This window comes from Notamacropus eugenii, chromosome 3, assembly GCF_028372415.1.
Source record: "Notamacropus eugenii isolate mMacEug1 chromosome 3, mMacEug1.pri_v2, whole genome shotgun sequence".
NCBI classification, from domain to species: Eukaryota; Metazoa; Chordata; class Mammalia; order Diprotodontia; family Macropodidae; genus Notamacropus; species Notamacropus eugenii.
This window is the reverse complement of record NC_092874.1, coordinates 260,109,744-260,126,852: the sequence shown is the minus strand read 5'-3', so window position 1 is coordinate 260,126,852 and position 17,109 is coordinate 260,109,744. Positions and strand designations below refer to the sequence as shown.

General features: G+C 35.7%; 1 protein-coding gene across 1 annotated transcript in view; it reads right to left on the bottom strand.

The window, feature by feature from the left end:
* OTOGL (otogelin like) overlaps window positions 1-17,109 on the bottom strand; it is a 203,458-nt gene that overhangs the window by 176,324 nt on the left and 10,025 nt on the right. The window contains exon 2 of the mRNA XM_072650594.1: window positions 1,658-1,756. Within this exon, the coding sequence (XP_072506695.1) occupies window positions 1,658-1,756 (99 nt within the window). The remainder of the gene's footprint in view (window positions 1-1,657; window positions 1,757-17,109) is intronic.

Sequence of the window (17,109 nt, the reverse complement as noted above, 5' to 3'; positions counted from 1 at the left end):
ACATATAAGGAAGCCCAAGAAGATGTATAAAAAACTAATGTCAAGTGAAGTAAGCAGACCCAGTGGAGCCATTTAGGAGCCCACCCAGATTTGGAGTCACAAAGACTGGAGTTCAAATTCAACCTCAGATACTTACTAACAGGTGACCCTGGGTAAATCACTTAAACTCTGTTTCCTTATCTATAAAATGAAGAGATTATATTTGAAGTGCTTTAAGACTTCTTCCAGTTCTAAATCTATAATCCCATGATCCTCCTATTTTGTGCATGAGAAAAATTAATTCTCAGGATGGTTAAATGACTTTCCCAGAGTCGAGTAGTGAGCGATAGTAAAACTGGGGCTCCATTCCCGATCTTGACTCCAAATCAAGGGCTCTTCAACCAAACCTCAAGCAATGGAGAATTGTCAATGAAATAATAGATTTGTGTAGTATCTAGTCAAATGCAAACAATGCAAGCTTCTCTATAGCAGGGGCTGTTTCTTTCTTATCTTTGTATTCACATTGCCCAGTGCCTGTGACCTAGTCAGTGCTTAACAAATATATTTTGAATTAAATCAATGTGAGAAATATGTATTATTCAAGAAATTTATACAGAACTTTGAAATCCGTAAAACCAAGTTGTAGTCAAATTCAAATAAAAGAAAGCCTTTATCTACACTCTCTTCCTCTCATGTATCACCTCACATTTATTACTACTTTTCCCACTGTGTTTCCTATCTTCTATCACTTGGGTGGAACTAAGGAAAGGAGGCACTCAGGTGGTATGGGAAGAGAGCTGTCCAGAGAGTCGGGAGAACTGTATTCACCAGCTTCATCATGTCATACAAATTCTTACAATTTCTTACACTTTCTTAGGGGCATTCCATTTCATTTGTGTACCAATGTGCATTGACATTGCTTCCAGGTCTTTGCTACCACAAAAGTGCTCTATGTTCATTAGTGATTGCTTCTCTAAGCCCCAGGTCTTCATCTGTCAAAGGAGGGAATTAGACCAGTTCATCTTTCTGTCCCTACTCCTCTTCCTCACCCTGCCCTTTCTCTATAACCTTCCCTTTGTAGCAGCAAAAAATTCCAACACTTTGATTGGTGTTAGTAAGATAAAAAATAAGTCTCAGATCTACTAGCCATTCTAAGTCTATGCCACTCACAAAGATAAAATGAGCAGATTGAGCCAGTAAACTTAGGATACTGCTGTTTTTAATCAAATAGTGTGACCTTGTAACAACTTTAGCCTTTTCATTTAGCAATGATATGCTCCCTTCATGCTCAGAATCTCAACCTTCCATCCCCCAAATCATTCAAAACAATGACAAATGAGCATGTTATGGGGTCATGGTCAGTCACTGGCTCTAAATAATGTCTTATTTGTAAAAAAAAAAAAATTATAAGTAGACAATTAGTGAGAACCCAGGCTCAATCCTTTGGCTCTGTCTAAAGTGAAAATAGAATGGGGAAATGGGAAGGTAAGTATATCTATTCTCTTTTACATTGGTTTTTCAATTACCTTAAATTACCCAGCCTGAATTGAAGAGTTTCCAGTAGATTTACATTATGATTGCCATGTAGTTCTAGGGATGAATGCTACTATAGCAAACTATCCCATAAATTTCCCCTCAATTAAGAAATTGGATTCCCCTGCATATCTCTGAAACTTACCAATCTGGCACCTTTCCCCAAAGGCCTGAAATATTTGACAGTCACATGTACCAGCCGCAGAACAGAAAGCCCCATTTAGGCATTCATGAGGGCAAGAACCTGCAAATCAAAAAATAGTTGACTTTTGGAATGCATAACTTCATATAAACACAATAGATCAAGGTTTAGCTTGGGCTAAACTTAGCCATTGTTAACTCAAACAGAACCCAGCTCCACCATGCACTCTGGCTAGAACAGTTAACCAATAATGTCCCTCAGTTCATTTCACAGTGTGTGCTACAAAGCAGGGAGAGAGGCTTACAAAGCTCAAACTAACTCAAGAGCAAAGGTTAACCTCTTCCAAGCAATTGAAAGGTCAAGTTCCCATGTAAGGAATCCAAATCCCAGTTGACAAGAACCAGAAATACACAAGCTGCAGATGATTCCGTTGACAAAGCTTGGCAGGAGTTGTACATATATTCAACTCTTCCTCACTCCTCAATGCAGTATTAAGAAGTCTCAACCAGAGATCAAACAGATCAGTTATAAAATCCCATTTAGACATTCTTCCCCTTCCACCCCCCACCCCCCCCCCACCCTCCCCCAAATGCCCTTGATCACCATTTCCTGAAAAATATTATTCAGGAAAATGAGAGTCATTGGGAACAGAAAATTTCATGACCATCCGTCATTAGGGCATGAAAACTGAAAAGTATAATGTTGATGCTTTTTTGATGTTCCCAATCTAAATATTTCATCTAAAGTTTGTATATTGTTCATTGGGCACAGTTAAAAACGCAGTGCCCTCTCAGGCCCACACTTAAAAGGCACAAAGTTATTGTCAGTCTATGTGGAAGTGTTTTTTATTTTCTTTTATGTAAAAAAATAAAATAACATGGCCCCAGGGGACTGAACTAAGCCACAGGAAGCCAGAAACTAGGCGTTCTAATTCTAATTTTGCCTCTACTTGCTGGGTGATCTCAAAAAAAAAGTAAATGAGTCATAGTTAAAAGCTATCCTCTGTATTGAGAACAGGACAAGTGAGAATAAGCTCAAATTACAGGTGGAAGTATTTAAGTTACTCTTCAGAGTATATAAGAATGGTGAGCCACTGGAACTTATCACCAAAGCAACTTCTTCAGTCTTCAATGAAGATTTTAAAGGAAAGGGTAGATAACTATCTTTTCCATCTGGTTTATGTACAAGACTTTCTATAGGGAGGGGGAGGGACTTGCTGACCTCTTAAATTCATTCCTCTGCCCCTTAAGGTCCTATAATGCTTCTATTTTTATAATGAGCCAAATGGTCTAAATGAGTGGTTGTCAGATCTAACTAGGGGCCATTAATCCATACATAAAGATTCTCAAGGGCCACATGTTGACTTCATTTTAAAATGTAATGTGGTTTATGTTTTACTGTATTTTTATTTATTTTGTTAAATATTTCCCGATTACATTTTAATCAAATTTTCCAATGTAATTTCCCAAATAGATTTTAATCTAATTCAGCCAGCACTTAGGAGTGTTGTACCCTCATGCTTTCACAATAGACTGCCCATAGATACGTCTGGTCCAAACATATTTTAACTGGGGAAAAACCTAATTGATAGGACTACTCATAAATGCTGCTAAGTGATCAGGATCTTCTTGAAGACTGGATAGAGAGCCAGTCTCAAATCTAAGAAGTATTGGATTCAAGTCCTGCCTGTAACCCATAATGACTGTGTGACCCTGAACAAGACTCTTTGCCTCTCAGTGCCCTAAGCAGCTAAGACTAAACTGGCAGAGGGGGAGGGAATTTAGGGAATTCCTCGGCCAGGAGCTCTCCATGTCAATGAAATCAGATCCAGTCCCTATTGCATGTCTTAAATCCATATATGCTTTATCTTTTACACTTATAAACTATTTTTAAAATAGTTTTTAACTTACTTCTAACAATTAACTTTCAACAACTACTACCACTAACTACACTGATCAAAGTTCTAATGAATGAAAGCTAACCAAGCCAAGTGATTCCACTCTAAGATGAAATCTAATCTTTGAACACATTTCATCCTGCTAAAAAAAATTTCAAGTGGGTCGATGTTTCAAAATACAAAGACAAGTAAAAATCTGTACAAAGGATCCCATGAAATCAACAAAGCATAAGCTTCTCCTCTTAAAAATGACAGCCCTTGTCCAATTGTGCCATTTATGTCAAATAGCAAACATGAAGGCAAAGGAGCATTCAAAGCTCAAGGATGAAAATATCTTTCTCATCTATTCTACAAGTTAAATTTCAGGCACCTCTAAAACTATGAAATGTCTGAATTCTGGCCCTTGGAAGCAGAGGGTTGGTAGAAAAATGCAAAATAGCAACGCTGAATTCAGAAAGAGGAGGCTCTTAAAAACCATCCACTTTTTCTTTACTTGAATGAGCATCATCTCTGGCTTACCATTTTAACTGTCACTAAAAGCATAGTCCTCAATTGAAAGGGTGCTTGAGTGGCTACTCCTCTTTCCATCACTTTGTCCCCCCTGACTCAGTCCCACCATATGTAAAATGGGAACAGTAAAAAAGCCAAGTCTTTCATTGCATTTGTCCCTCAAGGAAGACTTATTGAGAAAAGAAATAAAGATACAATACTGACCTGCTGTTTGGCTCCTTCCTCGAATAGAGGTTTCATAAAGATAATTCCGTGAGTCTGATTCTTCAAACTTTGAAACAGAAAAAGAAACAGTGAAATAATTGTACCTTCCAATTACGTTACACATTTCTTCTGAAGATATCAAAACATTTCCTCTTCTATTATCTAATTAAACTAATTTATAACTAGATTACATAAAAATTATGCTCAATTTCACAATTTAAAGGTGATAGGATTAAATGATTAAAGAATTCTGGATTTGGAATCAGACATCCTGGGTCAGATGGTTATCACTTGAGAGACCATGAGAAAGTCATTTCTCTATGATATACCACAGTTTCTTCATCTGTCAAGTGAAAGCTGCCATGTAGGAAACTCTATTTGAATGTTATTGATATAATTATCATAATTATATGCTCATAACTATGTATTTTCTGGGTGCCCATTGTGTACAAATCCAAAGATTCTATGAGAATCAGTATGGCATGTTAAGAGGTGGCATGGTAGATTTTTAAAGTTAGAGACAACTGCTGGTACAGTGGATAAAGTACTCAGTCTGGAGTCAGAAAGATACGAGTTCAAATTCAGTCTCAGACATTTGTTAGCTGTGTGAGCAAATCATTTAATCTCTGTTTGCCTCAGTTTCCTCAAATATAAAATGAGTATAATTATAGCACCTACCTTTCAGGGTTGTTGTAGGGATCCAAAAACATAAGATTTGTTAAAAAAAAAAAAAAAGTACTTACAGTGCCTAGCACATAGTAGGTGTTACATAAATGATTCTTCCCTGCCCTTCCGCCCACAAAAGTGTATTGGACTCACAGTCAGGAGATACCTGGGTTTGAATTATACATCAAACACTTACTAGCTAGGTGTCCCCAGACCCAGGATTCATCTATTCATTTTCCTCTTTCTAGTTTCATCTCTAAGTGCCTTGATCATGATCTGACTTTACTGTGTCTCCCACCAAGATTTCTATGAACTCATTTTGCTCTCCATTGCTTCTCACTGATTTTTTAAGATGATAACATTCACAATCTTCTACCATTACACTCTGAGAACAAATGAATGAATTGAAAAAAAATATTTATTAAATGCTTCCTATGTGCCAAGGGGTTGACGTACTGTCCCAGTGAGTGCTGTCATTGGCTGCCATATCTCTCTGCTCGGCAAGGAGATCCAGTGTTTGCTGGGGGAGGTAGTTTCTAGCTTCTTTTGGTCTTCTCCACACAAGTCAATTTAAATCTCACATTGACAGAGGCAGGCTTTAAGTCCATAACCACTAACTATACTGATCAAAGTTCTGATGAGTAAAAGCTAGCTAAGCAAAGTGCCTTCATTCTAAGATGAAATCTAATCTTTGAACATATTTCATCCTGCTAGAAGGATCAGCACCTTAGTGCTTTAGTTCTTTCTTAGTCCCCTTTAATTCTAGTCACCTCTCAATTGTCAAACTCCACACCATTCAGGGTTGCTGAATAATAAAGGGCTACTCTATCATAAGATAAGGGCAGGATTCCATTAGGTGAAGAAGGGGAGTGAGGACCTTGCATCTGGGTACCATGGTGGTAAGAGAAAGGGTCCTGGAGTTACAAAGACATGAGTTCAAATCTGGTATCTGACAGTTACTAGCTGTGTGAGCCTGGGCAAGTCACTTAACTTCTGTCTGCCTCAGGTTCTTCAACTGTAAAATAAGGATCATAATAGCACCTACTTCCAAGGGTCAAATGAAGTAATATTTGTAAAAGTGCTAGATAAAATAATGTTTGTCAAATAGCACACAATCTGTAACAGAGTAGGCACTTCACAAACACTTGTTTCCTGATTCCAAAACTGGTCCTCTATCTACTATACTCTATGACCTCAATGGAAAAGTAAAACTCCAAAAAGTCACAGACCAAAAAACTCACAGGTTTTAGGTTAGAATTCTGATTTTCCTAGGAATTTACCATGTGGTCTAAGAATGTGGTATAATAGGATTCCCATGCTAAACTGTTGAGACAATCAGGTACCTCAATATACTAAGTAGTAGAACATCAGAGGTGTTAAAAGGGAAGGAAGGGACACTACTTGGTCAATTCAAGAAAAGTCTTCACCAGATGACTCAGAAACAGAGAATGATATCACTTCTCTCTTTTTGTTTCTCCTGGGAAAGCTTTTGTCCATGATATTCATGGTCTATGACCCCTTAACCATCCATTCACCTGGATTCTAAATATCAAAATTTGAAGCCACAGAAACAATTAACATATTTGTGCCTACTTCCCAATAGGAACTCTACGTTCCAGCCAACCTAGACAACTCTTTGCACCCTGAGCATTGCCTGTGAATTCTCCATGGTGCTGCACACATGATTCCCTATACTAGAAATGGTCTTGTCTCCTACTCCCCATCATTGTTTAAACTCCAGTTAAAAGTCAATTCCTCCATGAACCTTGCTTTAATCTCATCAATGGGAATATTTTCCCTTTCAGCCCTCACATATCACTTTGGGGTTATTTTTTCTTATGTATTTAGTTATGTCCACATCATAGCCTACTACTAGATTGTCAGATCTATGAGAAAAAGGATCCATTTTAGCCCAACCTTACTTCTCCTCAATACTTCATATGATGCTCTCTCTGTAAACAGCATTTGTTGAACTGAGTTGAATTTTAGTTCATGGGACCATCTTGAGGTTCATAGCATCCCAGAATTGAAACTGGAAAAGATATCAGAAATCATCTAATCCAAACCCCTCCTTTGACAGAAGAGGAAACTAAAGCCTAGGGAGGTGAACTGACTTATCCAAGATCACATTGGTAATCAGAGTCCAAGGTGAAAATTGAACTCAATTCCAACTGAGGCAGCAAGGTGGCATAATGGATGGACTACTGGTCTTTGAATTAAAAAGACATGATTTCAAATCTTGCTTCATATACTTGCTGGTTGCATAACCCTGGGTAAGTCACTTAACTTCTTTCAGCCTGTTTTCTCATCTGTAAAATGGGGATAATAATATTACCTGCCTCCCAGAGTTGTGAGGATCAAATGTTATATGTAAAGTGCTTTGAAAACTTTAAGGAGCTCTAGAAACACTATTTTTATTCTGACTCAAAAAGTTCTCTTTCATCTGTACCAAACTGCTTTTCAGCCAAAAAAAAAAAATCATAATAACCTCCTGGAGAAGTGCAACTCCCATCCTGGGAAATCACCATAGTTCACAACTATCCCATTCGCAAGAAAGCGTGTCTACTCTTTCAATGTCCATTGTTCCCTTAATTACCACACTATTTCTGAATCTTTTTTTCCATCAGTATCTAACCATCAGAGCTCTGTTTTCCAGAAGCATGTGAATTAATCAGCAGGGAGGCTGGGCAGATAACTCCTGTAAGCCATTTTGCTCCAAATCACTGAGAGCTGAATATGAATTTGAGAATTTCAGCAAAGAACCCACAAAAAATGCTTTGCCTCTTCCTCCTCTCTCCTGTCTTCTTGTGAGTCACAAAGACTTCATTGTTGGAATGACAGTGGCGTTCCATCAGGGAGGGGATTATTTCTCAGCTTCTTTCTGGGTTGGAAGCATGACCTACCTACCTACCTGGGCTGCAAGGGGAGTTCTTTTCTGTCGAATTGCATTAAATTGGTTTCTGGAAGAAAACAGAAAAGATCTTGTGTAATCACAGGTCCCTAAGCAACCTGAATAAGCCTTTCCCAAGAGAGAGCTGCTGTTTTTCCTCCTGATTTCCATCACTTTATCAAAGAGGTCTTTCTTGGGTTAACATTTAAAAGGTCGATTCAGAGGGTGGGGGAAAGGGAGGATTTGAGGAGGTGGCTTGGGGGTCTGGGGCCGTGTCATTTTACAAAATTCGAAATCATCCACCAACCTCTCTTGCCTCTAATATAAACTCCCTGTTAGGAAGGAAATTTGTGTTTGAGGATAAAGGAATTTTAAAAATTAGGATAATGCTATTGTACCAATGCTGAGACATCTATCCCTATGACTTTAGGGAACTCTATGGATTGATAAATACTGTATTCTAAAGAAACATATTTCCTTCCCCCCCCCCAATGGAACTTAATTCTTTAGGGTTAGCCTCAGAAATTAAAACTAGAATCAATATAAGTAGAGAAACAAAACTATGAATAGTGTATATTGTGAATGAAAATCCAACTTTTCACTACGAAGCTCAGTTTAGTCTAGAAATAAATTATATGTTTCCTGCTAGAACCATGTTTTTCTCTGAAGGGCATTTCATTCATTGAACTTTTCTTACAAAGAGTGACAAAAGCATGGTTTGTTTTGGGCATGCGATGGTGGACATTTGTAGTCTGTAACACATTACAAATGAGGAATTGCACAAGAGAAAAAAATCAATGTAAAATATTTATCACGTACCTATTCTGTACTGGAAGCACTGTAAGGGATGCCATTTAAGAGATATGTGACTGGGCCAGTCACACAGCAAATGGAGGGATAACTGTTATGAAAATGTGATCCACAGGTATCCATTTGATGTTGAGAACTATAGGGAAGCTCCCAGCAGGTTGAGTGCACTCTCTGTAAAGGATTTATTGGAGTACACAGCCAAGGATCACACTCAAGACCAGGGAGACATGGATGGAATGTTACATATATGATTATAGGGAATATCCACATCTACATGCATCCATACATGTACTCTAGCAATGATAAACACATAATACCAATGTATCCCTCAGTAATGAGACAGAAGGAGAACAGTTACTAAAAGAAACCTAAAAGGAAATGCCACTATTGGACAAGGAAAATACTGGTGCCAAGATCCAATATACACTCAGTGATTTACAGCAGTGCTCTTTAAGGAAGCAAAAAATGGAAACAAAACGGGTACCCATTGAGTGAGAAATGGCTAAAAAAAAAACCATGGCATATAAATGTAATGGAATATTAGTGTGCAATAAGAAATGACAAGTACGAGAAATTATGAGGAACAGGGGGAAATATAAACTGTTATAACTAGAATAATCAGAAGGACGGAAAGACTGGAAGAACAATGTTTGCAGTGACTGTAACAATGTAAGTGAAAAGTCATTAAAAGGAAACTAAACTCTGAGTAACTGAAAACCAGGGAAGGTTCCAGATAACAGATGATGAAACACACCTTCCTCCTAATGGTGGGAGCAGGGTATAGGGGGACTGCTAGGACAAAATGATGGATGCATGCTTGAATTTGGCCACTGCAATACGTATTTTGCTTCATTGTTTCCTATGGTCACAAAAGTAGGAAGAAAGACCCTTTTTCTTCCAGAAATGATTATGATGTGTAAAAAAAACTAATAAAACAGTATTGAGTAAATGATATTACAAGATGCTACCTTTCTAATATCTTTAGCTATTTGGAATTACCAAGAATATCTCTTTGGAAATTATAATAAAGAGAAATATAAATCACTGATTTTGGAGTCTAAGAGCCTTGGTTCAAACCCTTTCTCTGCTCCTTATCATGTGACAGTGGGCAAGTCATTTCAATTTCCTTTAAATTTTCATTTAAATTTCAGCTACAAAGCGAGAAGTTTTAACCAAATGACCTCTAAGAGCCCTTTCAGCTCTAAATCTAAGCTCCTATGACACTATAATGTTGGTTTCAAAAATAAGCAAATAACTGTTAATTTTTAAAACACAGTGAATGTTTCCAAGAACTATTTTTATGAAAAAATGTCTTTTGTAAAAGTACATGATTAATTTGGTCCAAAATTAAATGTGTAAACTTAACTTTGCCCAATCTAATCAGTAAGATCTTTAAGTTTTCATAGAGGGGTGATACTCACTTTGATGCAATTGTCAAGATAGATGATGCAAAGAAAGATCCTCCTAGGGGAAAAAAGGGCAAAAAAAAATAAATGGAAGAGACAGACAGACAGACAGAAAGATTGTTCCTTGCTTCCTTATTTCCTTTTTTAGACTCCTTAATGGAATATTATTTTACCTACCTTCTACAGCTGAGATTGCCTTTGGTTCTACATTAAAATAGGGTATATAAGATGGGGATATTTTTATATCATTTTTTAATTAGAGGATTTTTACCAAAGCTTTTCTTACCAGGTGAAGCTAAAATAGAAAGAATTCATGCTTCGGATAAAATTTAGATGGCCTCTAAAATTCTTTCAAATTATAAAATTCTATGAGAACTTGTGACATCTCAAGTAGCTTTTAGATCTAGATACATATATGCTCTGTAGCCTTTAAAGATAGGAGTTAACACATCTATAAGGTAGAAGATCCAAGGCAGTGTTTTACAGTGGAAGGGGAAGCGAATTTATAGTTAGAAGACCTGGGTTCAAACTCCAGTTCTCCTGTTTATTTCCTGTGTGACCTTGAATAAGTCACTTACCCTTTCTAGACCTCAGTTTCCTCAACTGTGAAATGAGGGGATTGAGCACAATGACCTCTAAGGTCACTGCTAGCTCTAAAACTGTGAACTTAAATGATCTGTCGTGGCCCACTGATTCTTCCCCTCTGCTCTATATGTCCAAAGTAAATATACATCAGTTTTCTCAAAGGGGAAAAAAATCTAACACTGAACAGATGTTTTTCCTTTACCATTATTTTTGGGAAAGCAAATTTAAGAAATGAAACAATATTGAGCACTGTCCAACATAATTTCAAGAGTTATCTTTCTTAAGACATCCTATTATAACCAGAGTGGTAGTGCTGAGAACAGATAAATTCTTAATTGCCACACATTTAACTTAAAATTATTTTTATTAAAAGTAAAAAGCTCTGAAGAGGCAGAACAGTGAAGTAGCCATAGATTCAAGCCTTGAAATAAGAAAGATTCATATTCAGATCCTGCCTTTGACATGCACTGTCTATGAAACTTACAGGCAAACTGTTGAACCTCTTGGTATCAGGCAACTCTCTAAAAGTATAAGTTAGAGATAAGCTGCTGATCTGTATCATTTAAAGGGGTTTTCACAACAGGAGCTCCCCACACCATGAAATAATAAATATGGACAAAACAAACAAAAACATGTTCAATGTATACTTATTGTAAAGTAACCAAAAAACAAAACAGAACAATAACCAAATAAGACAAGAACTCCTGACAATAAAGCAAAAACAAATGGGTTTATGATAAGAATGCTAGCAAGCTGAAGAGTAAAACAGAGCTTTCTAATTGTCTAAATGAAAAATCATTATAAAGGTTTTCAGAGGTATTTTATACTTTTTTCCCATCCATCCTTTGATTTTTTTAATGATCGTTAAAGGGTAAGAGGAAAAACCCAGAACACTTTCTGATTAATCACAAAACAAAAAATAATGCAATAAACTAAGTTAATTAACTAGAAGTCCTTACCTTGCAAGGAAAACAGCAGGGTGTGAATGATGAAAATATACCAAGGTATCATTAAATTGACTTTTCCCACAATGTTCATTTCAGTTCAGCCTCTCACCCAGAAATATATCCAAATTGTTGGCCTTGGCTATGAGGGCATCTTAGAGGTCTCTGTCCTTATGGCGTATTTAAATACTCAAGAACATGAATATGAAACAACACAGTAAACAAGAAAAAGAAAAAGAATTGCCAGGGTCCCTAACTCCACACAACTTCAGAACCTTTTGAAATCTTGCCTGCAACTTCTCTGGCTGAGTGTCTCTCATTAGTGATGCATGGTGACTCCTTACCTAAACCCGTATTAGTTACACACACACACACACACACACACACACACACACACACACACACACACACACACACACACACCTGAAAATCGTGCTCCTTTTTGGGAGGGACTAAATCAACTTTTTATAACATTTGAATGCAAAAAAAGAAAGCAATTGCTTCTTCATGATGCTATGACAGACATCTTACCAAATATTAATCCATTTCTGTGGATTTTAAGCATTGAATGCATGAAATTCACTGTTCTTTTTTGAAAAAGCTACAAAAACCTTTACAATGGTCTCTCATCATTGCTTTCCTAGAATGCTTCAAGTAGCTTTAGAAACAAGGAATTAATGTAAAATGTAAAACGCGATCATTTCCATCTCTGAAGCCAACATGTCATCAAACATGTCATACAAATCCTTTAGTCTGCTTCTATAGACGTTTCTTTCCTACCTCCCTCAGTTAAACAAGAAATCATTAAAACAGACTGATGTCCATCATTTTTACTTCAGTACTCTGAGGAGCTGTGATTTTGTCTCATTGACTCCTTCACGGGTGCAGTTTGGAATGCCTCTGTGACCATAATAGAAATCCTTTACCTTGGGAAAAAAATTGAGTGACTCCCCTAAACTTCAACCAGATTTCTTAAGTCTGTACTTCCCTTTTCCATTCTCCAAGATAAGTAGCTAAATGGCCACAATAATAACTCTTTTATCAGTCATTCTTCCCTGGGAAGCTCTTAGAATTTCATGTATGTTTGTGAGATATCTTATAATATTTTGCAATGTGATTCCTAGAGACAAGAGAGATAGCTCTAATAAATATTAAGAACAATAGAGTGAAATGTACATATTTCCTGTTACTGAATTGATGATCTTCCTGAATTATTATTAATTGTATTTTATAGATGAGGACAGAGTAAATAATTACTTCACCTTCATACAAGCCTTATACCTACCACAATACTAGACACTGAACTGCCAGTCTCCCTTGTAAAATACCCAGAATTTGTCTCATTTTTCTTCAGTGATTACTCAGTTTTTTCAGTTAAAGATTCCTTTGTCATCTAAATATTTTTCATAAGGCACCTTCATGAATTATGTGAAATTTCCTAGCCCCCTCCATACATCTCACTGCCAATTTAACCTTGTTCTTTCTTCATGTGTCATCATTTCTTGAATCTCACTGTCTACACATGTCACCAGATACATAAATGTAAATAATTACTGAACAAAAAAAAAGTTTTAAAGTAGATTCCACTGTTTGGGAAGTAGCTAATGAAAATGTGGTATATTGATGTAATTAAGTGTTGCTACATCATGTCATAATGAATATAAAGAATTCAGAGAATCATGGGAAGATCTATATCAGCTGAGTTAGAGTGAGGTATGCATAATCATTAAGCCAATATACACAATTGCTACAATGATGTCAATGTAGACCTCCCACTCACCTCTGCAGAAGTGGGGGAATATGGGCATAAAATATTAAATATATTATCAATTTTGATTAATTTACACTAATTTTTTAAAATTTATTTGATTAGATTATAGTCATATGGCATTAGTATTGCTGAACTCCTTTTTTCTCTTTTTTATTCCTTGTTTCAGTGGATGATTCTCTGGGTACAGGAGAAACCCAAAATGAAATTGATATAAAAGCAAAAGATATCTATCTATCTAGAGTAGATATCTTTTGCTTTTATATCAATTTCATTTTCTAGATAGATAGATAGATCTATACATATATATACACACATATACCTATATGCATACCTATATAGGTGTATATATATGTATATATATATGTGTGTGTGTGTATATGTATGTATATAAAGGTAAACAGAAAAGAAAGTTTTTATTTTTTAATTTTTCTTTTTCCTTACTATGTAATTGCCCATTTGCAAGTCCAGGGAAGATGAGAAGCCATATACGTTAGAATTCACACATAGACACACACTTGCACACATAAATTTGTTCAGTACTATTGACAGGCTAGTTTGCAAATAAGAGGCATTCAATAGACATTTGTCATTGATGAATTGGCTATTAATCAGTTACTAATAATTCAACTGATATTATATTTAGACAAATGACCAATATGGGATAGGTCACTTGAACTGGCTTATGTGTATATGGATTTGATGTTAATCTAGTCTAAAATTTGGTGTCCACCAAATCATCAACAAATATGTATAAAATATTCTATTCACAACAGAAAATGAGGAGGTAATTCCTAAGAGTAAATTGGGAGTTTTTTTAAGGTAACAATATTTTTTAAAGTTGATTCAAATGTTTTGAGTAGGTGTTTAGAAAATTTAAAAAGGCAGCCTTTTTAATTCATTTTTTATTATTAATTTTTATACAGATTTGAGATTTTATAGGCATGCAAATCTCTCACAGTGGAAAGTTCATCAATTGTTGCAAATCTGTATCTGTAACTTACAGTTTTAGGGAGTTGACTAAGGTAATGAATAGTTATGCAATTTGCCACATGGCCATTATGTGTTAAAGCAAGGATGTAAACTCTTACCTTTCTGATTCCAGTGCTCATCTTCTATCTAAAATGTTAGCCTTTGTCTTTATATTAATTATATACAGTATAAATTTATCATCTCAAAAGAAGGTGGAAATCTCAATTTATCATTATTATTACTATCATTATTGATGATGTAATTAATATTGTCCTCTCTAGGATTGTCCAACCCTTCACCAAACTATGACAAATGAATTTGAATAATTATTATCATTGTTATTAATAATGATAATAATAAGGGCATTCACATAGTACTTCAAAGTCTTCAAAGTATTTTGTATATTTTGTCTCAGTCCTCACAACAACTGTGCAAGGTAAATTATTATAATCTTCATTTTACAGACAAGGAAACTTAGGCTGAGAAAGTTTAAACATACTGTTTATTGTCAAAGAGCCAGAAAGTATCACCATCATCAACTATTAAGCACCTTGTCTAGTTCACAGTAACATCTTTAGTTCTGTCAATCTACGTATTAAGTCCATATATAAACAATGAAGATTCTCTAGATTCCACTTTAAGAAGTACTCTTTTTGTGACATTTTGTTTTCCCAATGTATCAATGGAGGAGTTCTTTTTTAATTCTCATTTTCAATTAGAGACTCTAGACAAGGCTCCTGGAACACCAAGTAAAAGTTCTTGCTTCTAAAAAAAAAAAAAGGAATTGAACATTCAGAGCTATTCTATTTTGAACATTTTCCTAACATCTGCTCAGACAATAAGTTTAATAACAAAGTCTCCAAAGCAAAACTACATGAAAACTGAAAACTTTTCTATGAAAACTTCATGAAATTTTTTATTTCCTGAATAAGCTGACATTTTTATGTTCTTTTGTGAAAAAAAAGTGCCATCTTATGAATTTCAATTTTGTCTCAAATTTCATTTCCCACCATCTTTATATCATCTGTACTCATGTAGCTCACAGCAAAAGTCACACTCACTTTTCCTGGCTAGAGCAAGAGAATTAAAAATTCTCAGATTTCTTCACCTGACATTTTGACATTGGTCTTAGTTTTGCAACTGAACCTTCTTATAATATGCAAAAGTATAGAATAATAATTACTGTTGCTCTGCTTTTGAAAGCTGGCCTAAATAATCCCAATGATCATAGAACTAGCCCTGGATTTGAGGATGAGAAGAGTAGAGTTCAAATCCGACCTCTGCTACATCTTAGCTTTGTGAATGTTGACAGGTTACTTTACCTTTCTGTGCCTCAGTTTCTTCATTTATAAATGAGAGGGGTTGGACTAGGTGATTTCTATATAAACTTACTTTTATACATTTTTTGCACTAATAGAATGGGAACCTACTTGAGGGTGATAACTATTTCCTTCTTCTCTTTGTCAAGAGAATCATATATTCAATCGTATCCCTCGCCTACCAGAATAGCCAGGAAGCTTAAGAAAAAAATTAATAAATGCTTGTTGATTAAATGATTTCAGCTTTAAATCCTTTATAATCCATTATATTTAGGAAAGGGAATGATGAGAAAAATGTGGTCCCAAGTTGACTGATCCTTTACAGAAAGGAGTTAATTTTCTCATCTCTTTCACATCTCTCTGCCAGTCAATTGTCACCTAGATTATCTTTGAATCAAGGCAAGTGGAGGAATGTACAATAAGAAAGAATAGACTCTGTGATCCCTAATTAAACCAAAGATATTGATGGAGCTAGTCAAGACCAAGAAAACTCTCTAGCTCTTCCCCACATCCCATACCCCATCCCCAAACATCCCAGAAGAGCAATAGGATAGCCAATGCCCATAACCTTTTCATCTTTACCCTACAACACCACTCTGTGGAGACTATGAATGTCATTCACTTTACAAAAAGATGGACATGTAAAACATTATCAGGGAACCTAGCTCTTTCACACACTCTAGTAAATAATCTGAAAAGGAACCAAAACATAACAGCAATAAGGAAAGCCAAGAGAAACAGAAGTTAGCTCCTTCATCAAGTCCAGACATTTACAAAAATACAGCCAGAAGCTACCAGAGGCAGGAGAAGGGTCAGAGGAGTGAAGCCAGTACAAGCCCCAGTGAGAGAGCCTAGAGTTCTGTGAAAGGTTTCACTAAAAGAAAATATGAGTAAACATATAAATAAGCTGGGACATACAAGGTAAATACTATAGATTAAAAGAAATCCAAGGTAAATATAGATAAAGAGAGCAACTGAATAACAAATAAAATTCAGATCCTCAAAGAAAAAAATGATTTGATAAGGACTACAAAAGTAGTTGGAAGTAATGAAGCAAGTGATTTTAAAAATCATAATTAAAATAAGAGCTCTACAAGAATAAAATGGAAGAATTATTAACTACAACTTAGAACAACAAAAGGTAGAAAAGCTATCTAAATAATAGATTCTCTATAAAATACAGTGAAGGAATAAGAACTCAACAAATCTATTAGATAATAAGAAATATTATTATGAAGTCAAAAAATTTAAAATGTAAAGTATCTACTATGATAAAAATTGAAAGGCCAAGTCCTAGAGAGGTAAATTAATAATTATCAGACTTGGTTTAAAATCATGAAAGAAAGATTTAGAGAATCATGAACCTCACTCTTATCTGAATCAAAGGAAGGCTGAAACACACATACATGCACACACGCACACACACACATACACACACACACAATGACAAATGTGTAGGCACGTATGCATACACATACACGCAG